The 18534-nt window shown below is 44.4% G+C and overlaps 1 protein-coding gene across 2 annotated transcripts in view; it reads right to left on the bottom strand.

Annotated features, from left to right (window-relative positions):
* Window positions 1–18534, bottom strand: part of myo9aa (myosin IXAa) — a gene marked incomplete at its 5' end in the record, with an annotated part of 73534 nt that overhangs the window by 32421 nt on the left and 22579 nt on the right. For both annotated transcript variants that reach the window (XM_079997574.1, XM_079997573.1), the window contains 8 exons: window positions 4070–4204; window positions 4366–4482; window positions 6990–7079; window positions 8812–8938; window positions 9124–9221; window positions 13301–13400; window positions 14739–14801; window positions 14981–15075. In XM_079997574.1, the coding sequence (XP_079853700.1) occupies window positions 4070–4204; window positions 4366–4482; window positions 6990–7079; window positions 8812–8938; window positions 9124–9221; window positions 13301–13400; window positions 14739–14801; window positions 14981–15075 (825 nt within the window). The remainder of the gene's footprint in view (window positions 1–4069; window positions 4205–4365; window positions 4483–6989; window positions 7080–8811; window positions 8939–9123; window positions 9222–13300; window positions 13401–14738; window positions 14802–14980; window positions 15076–18534) is intronic.

Raw genomic sequence — 18534 nt, forward strand, 5'->3', positions numbered from 1 at the left:
ACACACACACACACACACACAGGCACACAGACACACACATCTATATACATACATATGATCTCATTGTCATCTACCATCATGCTGTAAGTGTCTATTTCCAACCATGCTGGATTAAATGTACATTTCGCTGGCATCATCTATGTTTTTTCCAGCGTTCAGACCGAGAAGAAACAGCTACTACGAGAGAAAAAAAAGCGATGCTGGAAAAAAACAAAACAAAACATTTTCTTCAAGGACTTTTTAAGCACTTCGGTACAAAAGGGGCTATTTTCAAGGTACTCCAGTACTTGAATTTCTGAGGATGAAATTCAAGCACCTCAAGGACCTGGTAAGAACCCTGTGAAGAGGTCAGAAGAAATACACCTGTATACATGTATACCCACAAAAAGTACAAATTGTATACTAAAAATATATGGAAAAACCTACTTCTTTTCACTTGGGATAATAAGTTTAAACAACGTGTGGATGGATAAACACGCTTCTAGAAAGAGCCTTCTACAACCGAGCAGGACACTTCAAATTCCGCTAACAAAACAACATTATTGCGGACGGCCGACTGCGTTTAATGTTTGAGCTGTAAACCACCCTCCAGGTGCCCGTCTGGCGTTGGAGCGCTTCAGTAACAACAGAAGTATTCTTCGAATTCAGCGTGGCCTTTTGTCTCGGTGCGTTTGTTTTCAGCTGTTCCTGGGAAAGAGAATCGACCAATAACGAGCCGTAATCCCAGAGAGAGACTTACAGTAGTAAAAAAATAATCACCAAAATATCTTTCCCGGGCCTTTATTCTGCTCGTGTTTGTTCAAAGAATCTGAACAAGACAGAGTTTATTCCTATGTCGCCTATGCCCCAATGCTATGTCGCTTCCGCGCCCCAAAACACAACAAAGTGAGTTTACATAGAAAAATGAAAAAGAAAGAGGAGGAATATAATCCCTTGTCTCTTGAATCTGTATTTCTTTAGCATTTGGAAAAATAAAAAATGATATACTGTGTAAAGTGTTAATATTTTATGTATTTCTGTAACTATTTATTCATATAACTATATATTTTATATATTTGACTATTCTTTTATTTATTTATTTTATTATCGACTTTTATTTTCTATTCTATTTTATTTTCTCAAACCATTAAGCTTGTTTTCATGCTAATCATCTGTAGACACGCATCAATTATGACCACGGCAAATCCCTCGCCCATAAATGCAGCAGTACAGTATTGTCAGTAAAAGATTGTTGGTTTAAATGAGCTATATAAGGTAAATAAATATGGCGAGGGCCGATTAAATGACAGTCCCGTCTATTTTAGGAATTAATGTGTTTCCTGCGGTAAATACATCTCTAATACAACTTCCATTGTCTCATAATTGGGTTGTACCTGCTGTTCTGGCGTTGGGATCAGTGAGCGTGGACAATCAAAGGATTAATCTCCTGTAGTGCCTCAAGCGTGGAGACAAAGTGTGCGTGTGTGTGTGTGTGTGTGTGTGTGTGTGTGTGTGCGTGTGTGCCTGCCTGCGTGCGTGTGCGTGCGTCTCGAGTGCGCTCGGTGTGTGTGCTGGGAATAATTGGAGGAGCCAGCGGAGAGGTGGAAGCGATGTTTACAGTCTGTTGTTTGGAACCTATTGTGACCTATGGTCACTCCATTCCTCCTGCTCGCTGCCTCAGGGCAGATTGGGAAAAAACATAACAATACAATAAAGATAATAGCTGCTTACGCCAACGTCAACACACCCAGAATAAGCAACAGGTCAATCAGGTTGAATAACCACGTGAATGATACACTGCAGACAGTGATAAACTATCTATTAGACATACTAGAGATTGTCTATTTATACTAGATATACTATCTATTTATCATGTTTATTTTTGTCCTCTCTCTGGACAACTGGTGGAGAAGTAGCCTACGCGTAAAGAGATGGGTGTGGAATCTAAATGTCTTTTTCCCCATTTAGATTTACTGTTCATATGCCTTTTTGCAAGGCATTTCATTTTCAAATACCACATCTATTTGTCCAACAGTTGAGCCTCGTGATACTCTGATTTCTTTATGCAAATACTAAGTACTTTTGTAACCATCATTTCTCGGTGCCATCGCTGACCCTCATGGAACCTTTTGAACCGTCCCTACAACAGAAATGTGTTACTCAAGTCATGTTAACGCTCCCTTCTCCCATTGAGTCGTTTCTGCTGCATTGCACTCAGTCCTGTCACAATGTCAACATCTAATACGTCACAAACCCCAATGTACAGTACAGTCGAGCCGTCGTCTCGCTTTGGCCCTGGGACAAGATCCCCAAGAACCACAACGCCGCCCGGCTTCCATTGCACCCTGTTCAATGCTATTTCTCCGTGCAGCTTAAACCACTGTGGGACAGCAAGGGGCTGATTCATGTAGAAATCAATGTGAGCTCGGGGCTAATATTAGCTTCACAGAGTCCCTAAGTGGTGGCAAGTCAATATGTGCTCACATCAGCACTGGACTGGACAAAAATAAATAAATAAATAAATAAATAGATAGAAGAAAAAAGAAACGAAAGAGAGCAATACTAAATAACAAAATCAATAAGATAGAACGAGATAGGCTTCCATCTAGAGGGCAATCTAGCTACTGTAGGATTTTCTAGATTTCTTATTAATTTACTCATTCTGAGGCGCTGAAAACGTAAACATAGGTGGAGGGCCAGCTGGATAGAAGTATTAAGACGTCTAACATGACGGTGTGGAGTGAGCCAGATTAAAGTTAAATCCTTTAGTTCCAACGTGAACAAAATGTCTATGTTCCTTAAGATCCGTACCACTTTTAATTAAGGAAGCTTAATTGTACATGTGACTGTCAACCAATTACTGTGCAAGCCACAGTAAGCAGCCATTGCACTTATTGCCGTCCACAGTGGCCAGTTGGGAGAAATGACCGGTGCTGGTCGCTAAATGCAGGTGGGCTCCGAGAACCAACGTTCTACACCCGATTTCTCTTCCTGCAACGCCAGCGGTGCTTCACCCATTAGAAAGATATATGATACATAAGCACTTATCTGAGGGAATGGTCATTATCTGATAGGATTACTGACAGGCATGTTCCAGCCTGCTGAACCGCACTCCTACATGAGGAGACATGAGGAATATCAACAAAGTAAGTAAGTAACTTATAAAAATAGGCAACAGTATGCATCGTGCAGGAGCATTAACATGCAAATCTATCCAATTCCTGTGTGTGTAGCTTATGTTTGTGTCAGCTTGCACGAGTCAAGACAGATGTACGGCAACTCAATACATTGTGTCGTATGAAACGAAACAAAACAACGGCTTGGGAAGACCAAACTGGTTGCTTTTTGCATCCGTCGTACACTCCTTGGGCCTGCTTGCCTCCTCTGAGCTTTGACGTCCTCAAGCGTGATCCATTACATAAACCGAGCGCTCAAGACCCGGCCGCGCCAACGCCGCAACGGTGACATGCGTATAATTTATTGACGTCAACCTGAGGTTAAAACCAGTGCGTTCAGGCTTGCGTATTTCAAATCCCAACTCTGTGTAACAAGTGTCTTTGTTCTCACAGGAATCACAGGTGTGACAGTCAAAAATGTTGGATTGTAATCTCAAGGTAAACAGTGTGTTTCCTGTTTCGGTCAGGAAAAATGTAACGCATTTGATCGGGCGTATCCTGAATAAAAAAAGAATTTAAAAAATAAATAAATTTAAAAAAAGGGCCCTTGAAGTCAAATGTCTCGGCTCAGGACACACGTGCATGGGAGGTGGGTGGTGTCGCAGGTCGAGGGGCTGAGGTGAGTCGTACGGCTGTCAGGCTCTCGGCGAGCCATGTTGCATAATCCCGAAAATAATGTCTCCATTGTTCGGCCGCCACTCTTAAACATGCGCTGTGCAGCGTGATAAGGGCGAGTGACTTTTCTTGGAAACCCTCACAGTCACACTGCCTGAGGGGGCAGATCTGTGTGCAGATTAGAGTGCCGTGGGTGCAAGCCCTCAGTTGCGATTCGATCCATTGCAACTATCCAGCACAACAAGCATCCGCGCGAAGGGGCAGGTTCCAAAAAATTATATAAAATCAAAAGCCCTCACCTGCTCAAGCTTAAAGATGTGCTGGTTGAAGTAGTGCTGGAGTCGTTCATTGGCAAAGTTGATGCAGAACTGTTCAAAGCTGTTGTTCTCATAGTCCTCAAACCCAAATATGTCCAGCACTCCGATGGACAATATCTGATGGAGACAGGATGGAGGCCCCGTTAAAAAACACAATCCTCATGAACTACAAAGTACAACTCGGCATCGTTTGCGAGGCCCTCGACTGAAACGCCGTCGCATCTGGTTTTCTGGGAATATCTATTGACGATTCCCCCTCTGTCGCGCCTCCACTCCACCTTGGTGGTTTCCTCCAGGTCCTTGATGTTGAGAAGAGCGTGGTTGATCCGGAAGACGATCCAGTCAAACAGAGCGCTGTACAGGGACTTGGCCATGGAGTCCCTCACCGTGCCCGCCTGGAAAGAGACGACACGTGGGTTAGTCAGGGCAGTCAGTGACGACACACTGGTTTGTTGATTTACAGCATTCAATGGAATTATATATAATTGCAATTACACCCGGATGCTTTTCTCTTTTGTTCACTGTGCATTAATAACAGGCTTAGCTGCCAAGGTATGGAGTCATCAATCAAGTTCCACTCGGTACTGTTTTGTATTGAGTAGAGTATTTTCTTGTGGCACCTGTGAGAGCATGTCCTTGATTTTATTACAAGTCAAGAAATTCTGAGAAAACAGTCATCAGTCATTCTAACGTCTACAGATTTCACATACGAGATCCTCAAACACAACAGAATGCTGCGCTTTGCAATACTACAATGGCTGGATGACCAGGAATTTTATACTCACTCTGAAAGACACTGAAGCTGTTAGGGTCCAGCTGTAGAAGACAGTCCTGAAATCCCTACTTTCAACACTTGAAGACCAATTTAAAACAATTTGGAGGATTCCCAGTTAGTCTAAACCTGGAGTGGGATGGTTGGTTGAACAAAAATATTGAAATATATCTTTACATTCTCTCGTCTTAACTGGAACGTCTTCGGTGGGTTACACCATTCAGAACAGGGTCAAACTGCAAAAATCTTCATTTTCTTTAAATATGTAGCAGCTGTCTGGAATAAAACCTAAATCATGAACTAGGTTCCAAATCAAAGCGCAGATCGTGAAAACGGACTCTAATGAGCCACATATTTTTTTCATTATTTATAGCTCTTAAACAAAAGCGTCCGTCCGAGTCCTCTTATCCCCTAGACCCAGAGGATAATTACAAAAACAGGCTGACTTCATTGATTATTTGAGGCAGTCTGATGTCAGAAGAGAGGCAGGGAAAATGTTGTAATGTTTAAACAACGGCCATCACGTGCGCGAGAAGAGAAACAAAGCTCGTTATCTCATATATGATTGATTGTTCCTAATTATCTGATTAAAACATGTTAAGCCCACTGGATATGTGTAATGGAATATTTTGTGGCCAAACGCTGTCAAAGGATCTTTCCCCCGTCGTCGTAAAGTATATTTAGGGATCTGCAAAGCAAGGGAGACCATATTCATCCCAGCTGTAGTCGACTGGGTTTGACTTTTTAATAGAAAATAAAATAAAAAACACTCTAGTACAAAATTCAGAGCCTTGTGAGAAGTGGTTCTAGAGCGACTGACAGGAGTGTCCCCACCTGTCTGTCAGAAGAGACTAACTTGTACAGTGTTTGTTTTCTGAGAGGCCTTGGAATGTCCTTCCTACTATAGTACATAAACACACTACATCCAGAACTGTGTATATGTGTGTCTATGTCAGTGTGTATCGGTTTGTGTGAGTGCAGTTGTGTAAAATGATAATATACACAGCGCACAATGCTTTCCGTCCATATCTGTGTGACACGCAATGGGCCTCATGCCAGAACATTTTTGTACTCCTCCTCTGACTTTCAAGCACTTTTGCTGTGAGGTGGGACTTGCACAAGTTTGCCATGAGTGTTTAAGCCGGAAAACCCGCACATCTATTGTTTTAAAATTATAAATACCAACTGTTTACGTTCAAGATTTGGGAATTAGCCTGATTAAATAGCCAAAGAGATGGATATTAATGTTTAGTACAATACAATGAAAAGCAACGCAAACTATAGTATATCTTGATACAGTGACAGCTGCAGGGGAAACTTGGAGGTGTTAAAATGCTTCTTCTTTATTTACTTTTTTTTTTGTAATTCATTATCTATTTATTTATTTATTTTTTTACACGCTTGGGCATTTGCAGTGGCTATTTCATATTTTAAAAAAGAAAGCCACTGTCCCAGCAGAAGTAGAGCTGGGCTGAAACTCACTATTATTTGCAGTTCCAGATTCCACGGCAGGTCCATGGCATCGATGACCATTGTTTCAACAAAGTTGAGCTTAAATCTATTTTCCCGAGTTTGTTTATTTGTTTGGTGGTTGAAAAACTGTGTTGCTTCTCACTCCTAACTGCCCCGACTCTCTCGTTCTCCTGCAGTTCCCCAAACTAGATTACTTTCTACCTCCACTATGGGAGCCTGTGGTGGGGGGATGGTGTGTGTGTGTGTGTGTGTGTGTGTGTGTGTGTGTGTGTGTGTGTGTGTGTGTGTGTGTGTGTGTGTGTGTGTGTGTGTGTGTGTGTGTGTGGGCGGGGGGGTGGGGGTGGGGCGGGCGGTGAGTAGGCTTCGGACAGGGACTCTCCCTGGCCTCAGGTTGGTGTCGGGTTATGTGGTGTGGGGATGGTGTGGTTTGAGCAGCAACACTGGAACCCCACGGCCTGTGTCTCTGTGCCGGAGGGTCCGAACACGTGTCATAGGCGAAACTGCCACGGTGCCCAATTAATCTATTAGGCTAAAATATCAACACAAGGGAAGTCTTAAAAATCTGAAATAATAACTTAGGCCAGAATGGCTCCTACGGCGCTGAGGCCAGTTCCCACAGGTGAGACCCCACAAAGTGCTGCCGGGATGCAGTCTAACCTCAGCCAGCTTGTAGGGTACGATCAGCCTCTCTCCCACAGTCACCGTCTTCCGTGTCGTCAGAGCCTCAAACAGCGTCTCCTCTTTAACCTGGCGGCGGCGGCGGTGGGGACACAGAAAACAAAACAAACACCTTTAACGGTACTGCACCACGGAAAGAGCGGACCACGCCGTTTGTTGTTGGCTTTACAACATCTGCGCAACATCTGAAAAAAAATAAAATAAATAAAAAAAATTCCCTTCCTAACAGTTCTGAAGCTTTCTACGTCAAGAGGCCCGTTACTCGGTTTTGGGGATGCTGTGCGATCCGGTGCAGTCTGGCTCATTGTCGTGATGACCATCAAATCTCAGTTATTGACACAGAGAGCTGAAGGTCCGCACGCTTCCATCAACATCATGCCGGTGCCGAAAAACGACAGCATGCCGAGACGTGTTCAAATACACCATCAAAACCAGCAACCTAACGGTCAGGTGAAGTCGCTCAGCCATCTATATATAATATAATTGTTGTAAATCCTCCTCTCATGTATAAAAACCCAGCACTGATGTCATCTATAACCTATATCTTTTGTAGTATGATGAAGCCTACTTATCGCATGTTTGATAAATAATGATTAAAATGAAGACAAAAATGGTTTTTTTTTGTATCAAAATCACTGTAGTTTGGTTGGAAAAAGACGGCCGGCACCGACCTTAATGACAGGCTAAAATGAAAGATTGGAACAGTCCCAATATTTCCAAGTAATATGGTGATTGTTTAACGGTGATGTTTAACCAACACCCTGTGACTCATCCAAGAAACATATTGTAAAAGGAATTTAAATGAATCCCATACTGGTGATTCTTGGTTCAAATAGGAGCATTTGAACTTGTTGAACTTGCAGCCACGACAGTATGACACACACACACACACACACACACACACACACACACACACACACACACACACACACACACACACACACACACACACACACACACACACACACACACACACACACACACACACACACACACACGCACACACGCACACACACACTTTCCAGAGAGTTGGAAACAGGACATTTGTGCAGCATATGTCACGTCAGATTTCCTCCAAGTTCTGCTTCTTTATTAGCTTGTGCTTTTGATCAACAGCATCTGTGTGTAGGTGCCTGAGTGTATGTGTGTGTCTGTTATGGTCTGGAAAACATACTAACCTCTCCTCATAAAACCACTGTATCAAGCATTGACTTCTCTCTTAAACCATCACTTGCACGTGGAAGGGTATATAAATTGCACTTTTACGCCTCCAGAAGGGTGACTAAGTTATACTGTACATTGTGTCATAAAAGTTCTTTTGCGTTCTATATTTCACTGGCAGTGTCTGAAGAACACGCTGAGGTCGTCCAACATACAGACCACCCGGTCCGTACGGCTGGCCGTATGGATGACTTTTCAACCCTTGATCCTCCTTGGATTAGAACCATCTCTGATTGGACGTCCCTTACACTTTATTAAAAATGCTTGCTATAAAAAAAAAAAAAGAATAACATTCAAATATTGAATATTAGATATTTTCCTTTCAATTAGTGTTAGGGCATTCACGAGCCCAAATGATGTGCATTTTACCAACAGAAAGACCTCAAAGACCGTTAGACATATCAACAGCTGCATCTTTTGATTGAGAAAGTGCCCAAGTTAAGCTATTCAGCTTGAACATGATACCCAGCACAATGGGAAAAAAAAACCCAAAAAACCCCACACAAACTAATGATTCAGAATGTATGTTTTATACCGATTTATACCACATTTAGGCTAATTATTTCTACTTCCATCTTACCTCCAGCAGTTCTGAGACCACAGGCAGGACTTCTAGGTTGCAGATGTCGATGGAGTCGTCCCGGTAGGTTTTCCTCTTGTAACGGATGTTTCCCAGGTGCAGGATGGCAGATAGAAGGGAGAAGATCCTGAGACAGAGGAGAGTTGTTCGGAAACCTTTTTAATGAACTTAATTACCAGCAAATGGTCTGTACTTGTAGCAGAAAATTGTCCATCATTTTCGAATATTCGGAAGTGTGAGTGTGTGTGTGTGTGTGTGTGTGTGTGTGTGTGTGTGTGTGTGTGTGTGTGTGTGTGTGTGTGCGTCTCATACTGTTTGCGTGTGGTGGGCAGGAAGCCGACCATCTCCATGGCCAGCTGTAGCCTCTCAAAGTCGTGCTTGAGGTCCTCGCCCTCCACCGTGAAGCAGTCCTGCAACCACACGGACACCACATGTCATCAGGTGGCCAGTCGGTCGCCATGACAACTCGGACTCATTGTAACCAAAATAAACGTTGACCGAGGCTATGGTTGTCAACCGGTGTATTGCCAAAGACAAAACTGCGTCTGGGGTGCAGCGTTCTGCCGGTGGCTCTAAACAGCAAGGCATTGTTTTTACAATAAATCATAATAGTGTCAGAGAGTAATTATTAGGTTTCAGGATACACAATACACAAATCCTCTAAAACATATACTGTTGTGTCTGAACGGGGAGCTGAAAATAGTTCTCAGTTTACTTTGAAGCTCATAATCGGAACCGAAAAGTAACAGAGCGGCTCGATGAAGACAGAATGAGTGAGTCACGCGGACAAAGGGTTATCATTATGGAAAACGGTCCGACGAACCAGCGCCACTATCCATTTCTGGTGTGATTTTAGGAGGGCCTAGTGAATTACAGCAGCGGCAATGTGTTCTGCTCATCTGGTGGAAAATGCCGCCTGGCTTTCTTTGACAAACCCTGACCATGGAAAATTGGCAGGCTGGCAAAGACGCGGAGAAGAGGAGCAATTTAGGAGCGTCTTCGTAAGAGAGATTCGGGACCAGCTAAACCGACAAAGTAGTCTGAGGAGGAACAGGATGCATGTTGGAAGGAAGTCTTATCTATATACACCAAGGTCCACAGACACAACAGTCCTACTGTGTGGATCCAGGACAGCGGTCAGGGCTTATTGGGCTGGTTAGGCTTTTGTTTCATCCGCTCTACGCCTACAAAGAACAGCACTATAAAGAACTAACAATTTCATGATGACATGAGGAGAGGAACAGCACTTCCCAGTCATGGAAATGCATACACACCCCTCCACCCCTTTCTTCCCTCTTGACCCTTTTAACATGAGTTCCACCATGTGTCGACTCCACTACGGTGGCCATAATTATCACATACCAAGACCAGGGAAAGACAAACACACCGAGCGTTGGACTGACTCATGAACCGATGAGACTCCTCCCCATTCTTGTCCGGTGTTAATGACTCTATTAGCTTTAGATGGGTGGATTATTATTATTATTTTATTTTTCTGTAAAGGCCTATTTCACCTGTTTTGGCAATTGGAAGTTCTTACCAGTTGCAACATCTGTTGAGGTACAGAAATGATGTTTGAGGTGTTTGAGGTTCCCGCCGTGTAGTAATTGGGTAAACAAATGAAATATTTCCGTGCGGGTGCTTCTTTGGTGAGCTGACACTTCATCATTTAGGGGGGGTGGTCACCAGGCCTCCATTTATCAAAGCAAACAAACCATGAAATAACCACTGCCACACAGTCTCAGGAATTTTGTACTTTCTTTCTTTTTTTTGTTTTACATCATCTTATACTTACCTTTGTTTCATTTTGAACGGGCATAATATTTAAGATACATACAAAAACAACAGACAGCATAGTGAACAGAGAGCGCAAAACCACCAAACCACCACAAACACCCAAAAACAACAATTCTTTCAGCCATTGACTTAATTCAATCATAGCGTTTAAAAAGCCGAACCTTGCTGATTTGAGCTACACGCATTGACTGGGAGGAGGACGTTTTTTAAAGTTGCAGCTCGAGACACCCGAGACGTCTGGGGTCGACCTTCGAGGGATGAGGGTCAAGAGCCGAAATGCTCTGCGGTCATCTACTGGGGTGGTCAATGAGCACACACACACACACACACACACACACACACACACACACACACACACACACACACACACACACACACACACACACACACACACACACACACACACACACACACACACACACACACACACACACACTTTTCGTCACCGCTCATTGTCACTGAATCCGAGCTGTGTGATTGTATCTTAAAAAGCTGGAATTCCGCTTGGTTTTTCTCTATTTGTAGAGCACTTAGCACCTGACGATGCCAGAGATAAAGAGAAATACCCTGGAGGGGACCTTGCGGCATGCTCTGGTTTAGATACTATAAGAGATATTTACACTCCTTAAGAGGAATGGAAGGAAAGGAAGTCCAAGAGTTCAACAGTTTTGTCGTCATTACTTCATTTCTTAACCAGAACCTCTTTTAACTTTGACTCAAACACAGGCAAGTTCTGGTCTTCAGCAACGAAAGCTTTGTTTTGGAACACTAAGGGATTGAATTGTCAATGACCCCACCAAAGAAAAAAAAAAAAGCCACACAGACCACAGCGGCGGAGCGGAGCCACACAGAAAAATGCAGGAGGAAAAAACAAACAAACAGACAAACAAGCAAACTAACCACCAAAACCCAAACCAAGAAGTGTGCGGCAAAAAACAACATGTACAACTGGACGGGTGGACAGGTGGGTGTCGGAGGAGTGCAGCTGTGGGCAGAATGCACGGCATGAGGTGCAAGTGCTCATGGGAAAACATCCTAGTGTGCGGAGGGAGCGGGAGAACGACTATTTCAGGTTTCCAGCGACACACACACACACAGGCAAGGCAGAGATACTGACCGGCTCGCTCTCATAGTAATTCTCCCAGTGGAGTCGGTGGACTTTCTTTGTCATCTGGAAAGGTTCAGGTAAAGTTGATGGAGGGGGGCAGGGGTTAGCGTTAGACATCAGCAGAAATGTAACAAACACACACACACACACACACACACACACACACACACACACACACACACACACACACACAGTATCAGTGCATTCACACACACACACACACACACACACACACACACACACACACACACACACACACACACACACACACACACACACACACACACACACACACACACACACACACACACACACACACACTTTAATCAGCATTGGAATGAAGAGAGCAAACATTGTTGCAAACATGTTAATTCTCACATTAAAACAATATTTGACATCATGCAATGATTTTGTTAGCTGAAAAAAGAGTTGAGAAATATGACACATAACATAACGCTGTTATTGACACGTTGATGAAGCGTTTTTTTTTTTATGTAGCTTTGACTGGTCTGAGTTTTTGGATGAAGTTTTTCACTACGGAAAAGAGATGCACATATAAGGTAATGGAGATAATACACAGGGAATGGGAAAGGTGTGTGTGTGTGTGTGTGTGTGTGTGTGTGTGTGTGTGTGTGTGTGTGTGTGTGAGTGTGTGAGTGTGTGAGTGTCAGGGACAGACCACGGCAGCAGGAATGGAAGGAATTCCCTGCTGTTGTGTCAGAGGACTGCAGGTTTTTTTGTTTTTGGAGATGGGGTGGGGAGTCTGTTTCGATATTGCTGCCCACGCTCTGAGATGCAAAAAGTTTTAAACAACATCAACATACCACACCCACAACAAACTCTTACTGGGTTATGTGAAACCTGTGCGTGTGTGCGTGTGTTCATTTTTTTTCTTCAACTCTTGGGACTCGAATGTAGTTCACTGCATTGTAGACTACGCAGCAGACTCAGTCAAGGTGGTCTACATAGATACACATCATATCCAAGGTCGGACTCTTTCAAATTCCACCATAGTTGCAGAAGCATTTTTTTTTTTTGATTTGCCCTGTGTTGTCTTTTTGCATTTACGGGATCTGCAAAGAGGTGAAAGAGAAAAGCCGACAGGATCAAATGGGAGCCACCAGCGATGGAATGTATTTCCTCTCTGACATGTTTCCCTCTCTTTCCTGTCCCAGAGAAAGACAACAGTGAAGGTTAGATGAGGAGAGAGGGAGAAAGAAAGAGAGACGGTGCCTAAACTTGACTTCCTGGGGGGGTGGGTGGGTGGGGGCTTTCTGTTTGTGCTCGGGCACACATGTCGTACGTTTGAGCACATGGCAAACTCATTACCAGACGGGGGTCGCTCGGTTATTGAATTTTGATTTTTCTCTCCATGGAGGACACACACAATAACGTGAAAACCGCTGTGAACACGACACACATCGCACGGCATCGTCGGCACGCAGAGAGACGCAAAACCAGGCGCTGCAACGGTTTTAATAAGCCCTCGCTGTGGTCTGCGGGGGAACGCAGGACGTTCGCACCTAAATGTAAATAATGCTCGTGACGCCGCCTCAGGAGATGCAAGGACACCCGGGACCTCACCTGGTTGAGGTAATGATATTCTTCAGGCTTCTTGAGGTGAAAGGCTGTCCTCTCCTCATCACTTGCTCCCGCCAGCAGGTAATAAAACACGTGGTAGTTCCTAGAAAGCAAGAAATGGGGAAAACTTACAGCTGAATCAAGTCCAACACAGGATATACCAGCACGGGTGTCAAAAGTAAAAGGCCGTCATGAGACAACCAAACATGTTTTTCCATCCAACACAGCTTTACGGTTTTACAAATACAATTTCTTTCATAATTTGTAACATTATGGAACAGTAAAACACTAATACAAACAATATGAATTATTAGGCTCATTTGTCTCATTTAAGAGTGCGTATGTCTGTACGGTGTTTGGTTGTTCATCACCGTGGATGAGTGTGTGTCTGAATTTGGCTTCAGTTTTAATGTCAAGGGTCAGAGGCGTGCCATAGCTGTGGAACATAGGCGCTTTCGAAGTGGAAAAAACAGGCCCACGACACACACACACACACACAGACACACACACACAGACACACACACACACAGACACACACACAGTTCCGTGGGCATGTAGTCAGCAATCCATCACAATAAGAGGCTGCTCGCAGGGGCCCCACTGTCAGCCCCCTACGGTGACATTAACCCATGACACTCCGCCCAACCAGCGTAATCTATTTGTGTCAGCCTAGCGAACGGCCTCACTGAGCTCCACAGCTTACAGCACTGGCTTCTTATTAGCCCAATTTATTGCGTGCTGCATTCACTGAATTTCACCGCCATTTATGACAGCAACTATTTTGCAGTATTACTCAGGCCAAGTTTGATGGCATGTGATGGATGTGAATTTGGCAACTTGTAATTCAGACCCCGGGAGTGTAAATCTTAGCTGCTGCCCGCTTTATTGTCAATATTGGTACCATATGGAACTGTGTTGGGGTCTGCTGCTTGTAACGGAAATACTGTATATACCTTGGTGAAACTGTTTTTTCCTGTATCGGAAGTACAGAATGTTAAAAGCTCATACACTTGTGGACATGGAAAGTAGAAATGACAGCATAAAGTTTTCAAGATTGTGCATGATCTATATAGTGCAGCAACTATTACCCATGTTCTGAGTCAACATCTGAGGCCCTCGTTCCACAGTGATTTGGTATAAATGTGAGTTGACCTGACCGTTCGGAGAACTTCAAAGCTTTTCAGTGAGCTGAAGTTTACAGAAAAAAATAAAAAAATAAAAAAATCAGAAAATTGAAACCAAGTACTTTTAAGTTTAAAATTCAAAACAGCATTTTCCTTGCTCCTGCTGTCCAACAAAAGCATGATGAATTTCGTTTTGGATGAATATGATCAGCCATTCAACATGAAAAAGAAGACTTAAAAAAAAAAAAAGAAAAGAAAAACGGTTTGGGACGGAGCCGAGCAGATGCCGACTCGATGGCGTTGACGTTGTTTCTTACCGTTCATTGTGCTCTTGGTAAACCAGCCTCGACTTCTCCAGAAGATACTTCTCGACATAGGCCCTGGAAAATGAAACGAAATAACCAAACAGTGAGGCCTAGCGCTCATAAATGACAGAAGTTCCTCATAAAACAATGCTGCAACGCTGACTGAGTGAGTACGAGTGTAGAAAAATAAGAGATATGAGGAGGACACGGTCATGGAGTTCATCAGTCGGAGCAGATGGATGTGCGTTTCTCACCCTCTCACAGTGCCACTCTCATGGTAGTTGACCTGGATGAATTTGCCAAAGCGACTTGAGTTGTTGTTATGGGCTGTCTTCGCGTTCCCAAATGCCTGCAGGGTTGAGAGGAGGAGAGGAGTGGCGCAATGATTAAGAATACGCACTGGGGAATATAAACTATGAGAAGGGGTCATGTGTAGTGTAATTCAGTCCATATGACTGCACACAATTAGCTCCAAGAAGCTTCTGCTAGGCTCTGAGGTGTGGTGAGGAGTTGGTTGTATGTTTGTTCGATTTGTGCCGGGCTTTCCCTGAAACATCCCTTAAATATCGTCCTGACTGGACACCGAAGCTCGACCGCTCATTCAAATCCAAAAGCGTCAGCCCGAGACAATTAATAACCTGGCTCACAACTTCAGCTCCCCATTTAAGTCAAAGTGGGACAAAGTGCCAGAGAGACGATGGAGCCAGACACTGCAGCCCTGATGGAAAAAGCACCTCGCTGAGTAATGGGATCCATGTGGCCTGTGTGGAACATGTGTAGTGGTCGTGCTTTAATAAGAAGTTCCAGTATTTCCCCTCTCCGCTCTGTTTATGTTGTACGGGTGCCTGGAGGGGAAGTAGTTGTTCGCCCTATATAAACCCTGCAGTTATTTGTAGCTCCGCCGCAAGTAAACAAATTCCACAGTGAATCACTTTGAGCTGCCCAAGCACCGAGTCTGACAACGGGAAAACTCCCCTCCTCGTCCATACCCGTCGATGACGCAGCAGCACGCATAGTGGACTTGCGCACTAACATGCACAGGCAGAGAACTTAACAGCTGATGCGTTTAAGAAAATCTAGTGGGGTCCATTTGCTTGAGGTGCATGCATTTTGACCAAAGATTTGAGGTATTAAGAGGGCAGACTGTAAATCCACGCCGCATTGTGGAAAATAACAATCTCTCGGGCGCACCATGAGACAGGTGGACGTTTGCCAGGTCTTCTGGCCACTCTACCAGTAGGGCAGGCCCGAAAACAACTACCTCACATCATCGACTTCCCTCCTCCATTAGTGACTCACCAAGCTGGATAAATCAATCCATGGGGCAGACACAGGAAAAACATATTAAACAAGTGCTCTGGACAATGAGAGGGCGCGTAGGGTCACAACGGCAAACCCTGAAGCTGATATTGTTCCACATTGTGGGCTGCAGTCAGAAAGTAACAGTCAAATGGAGAACAAATTGGTTTTCCACAAGTTTGGCAATTGCAGGACAACCTATATTTCAGTCCCGCCTGCCTATGAAATGGCCAAGCGTCTGATCCGTCTGATCCAGTTGCCTCGAGTCAGACGAGGACAGCGCAGCGTCATTCAGCACCGCAACCTTCTGGATGGTCAGCAAAAGAAAACCCAACGTCAGAGGCTGCGTAACAACGCTTGGCTTGAATAGAGGGACATACTTGGCTGACGAGGGGTGCGTTTATTGAACTGGCGCGCCCTCGAAAAAAGTCCATACTACAGTAAAAAGACCCAGGATCTCGTTTAGCCAAAAGAGTTGAATGCATGATCCCAACACGCACAGTTTAGCTTGCATGTTTCATAAACAACCGTATGGAGTGGTTTTAACTTTGGCTGGCTCTTAATCTGAGCTGGGTCCTTGCATGATGTCTGGAGGTAATAGGGGATGATTCACCTCAGGAGCAGAGCCTTTTCTGAAGGCAACACAATGGTGGGAAGATTCAACAAAAAGGAAAAAGCAGAAGAAAGTAAAATAATAAAACCTTTCCGACAAAGAAAAGTGAAACTAAGAGTACCGTATTTTCACGACCATAAGGCGCACCGTACTAAAAGGCGCAGTCTCAGTTATGTGTGCCATTACTGTATTTAACACACACATAAGGCGCACCGGATTATAGGGCGCGGGTTTTATATACCGGTACATATCCTCTACTACGTTTAAATACCTCTACTGCGTATTTAAAAATAGAGCGGGAGCAAAACTGAGTATGTTTGTGCTTTATTCATGTATTTATTACAAAGTATTAATCAAACCCATCGAAGTCATCATCCTCTGTTTCTGAATTAAACAGCTGCGCTAAATCAGACATGCCAGTTTCCCCTTCTTCGCTGTCAGAGTCGCTTTCCGTGCCGTGCGGCTCCTCGGAAATGATGCCGGCTTTTGCGAAAGCTCGAACAACAGTGCCAGCAGACACGTTAGCCCAAGCATCTACAATCCATCCGCAAACTGTGGCGTAACTTGCCCGGCGCTGCCTTCCACTTTTCGTGAAACTGTGGTCTCCGTCGGTCATCCATCGCTCCCACGCCGCTCGCAGCCTTACTTTGAACGGCCGGTTCACACCGATGTCAAGCGGTTCCTTTGTCAGACCTCCCGGAATAACAGCAAGCACAGCGTTCATTTGTTTCACCTTGTTTTTCACATCGGCTGTGAAATGGGCACGCATGGAGTCACAGATTAACAGCGATGGTGATGCGTGGAAAAAACCACCTGGTCTCCTTACATACACCTCCCTCAGCCACTCTTTCATCATCTCCTCATCCATCCAGCCCTTTTCATTTGCCTTAATAACGACTCCAGCTGGAAAAGTCTCTTTAGGCAAAGTCTTTCTCTTAAAAATCACCATAGGCGGCAGTTTCTGTCCATTTGCGTGGCAGCCAAGCACAACAGTAAACGACGCCTTTTCATACCCCGTTGTGCGTATCGCTACCGTGCTGGTCCCCTTCTTCTCCACCGTGTGATTCACCGGGACGTCGAAAGTGAGCGGCACCTCGTCCATGTTGGTGATGTGGCTTGGCTGGATGCGTTTGTCGGCGATGTGTTTGCTGCAGTAGGAGTGGAAGCTCGCCAGCTTTTCATTATAATCCGCCGGACGTTGCTGCGCTACTGTAGTCCTGGTCCGGATGGAAAAATGGCACCGTTTCATAAAACGAAAGCACCACGACGGACCTCCTTGAAAATGTTCAATTTTAATTTCTTCCGCTAGCGTTACTGCTTTTAGTCGAACAGTGACCGTCGAAACGCTCGCCCCACTCGTTCTTTGCTCGATGATCCACCGCTCGAGTCTTTCCTCCAACTCGGGCCACCTCGCCTTATGTCCGCGGAACACACATAGGGCGCACCGCACTATAGGGCGCGCCGCACATTTTGAGGAAAAAAATAGACGTTTATATGCGCCTTATAGTCGCGAAAATACGGTAAGTCGATTTTGTTTGAAACTTAACAAGAAAAAAAACATTTCTGGTCATGATAAACAAGTAGTGTTCAGCTGTGTGGTTATAGAGGGCTGTGACCAAAGACAAAGTGTCACATAACTAACCTTTTGATCCTGTGGCATTCCTTCATTTCCGCCAGCGGCCGGAATGAACAAACACTTCTGAGATTTATTGCCGTGCCCAAATTTGATAATTCTCTTTGAAACAGTAGCCATTCACAAGAGCATTGCTCATGGTGTCATATCGCTTCACAAGGTCTAGTCATCCACCGCAGAATGAGGACAAGATGTTAAGAAAAGAGACGAAGAAGGTGGTGACTCAGCCCAGCATGCATCATGGTCATGTCACAGCATGTGTG

This window comes from Zeus faber (assembly GCF_960531495.2).
Source record: "Zeus faber genome assembly, chromosome: 3".
Taxonomy (NCBI): domain Eukaryota; kingdom Metazoa; phylum Chordata; class Actinopteri; order Zeiformes; family Zeidae; genus Zeus; species Zeus faber.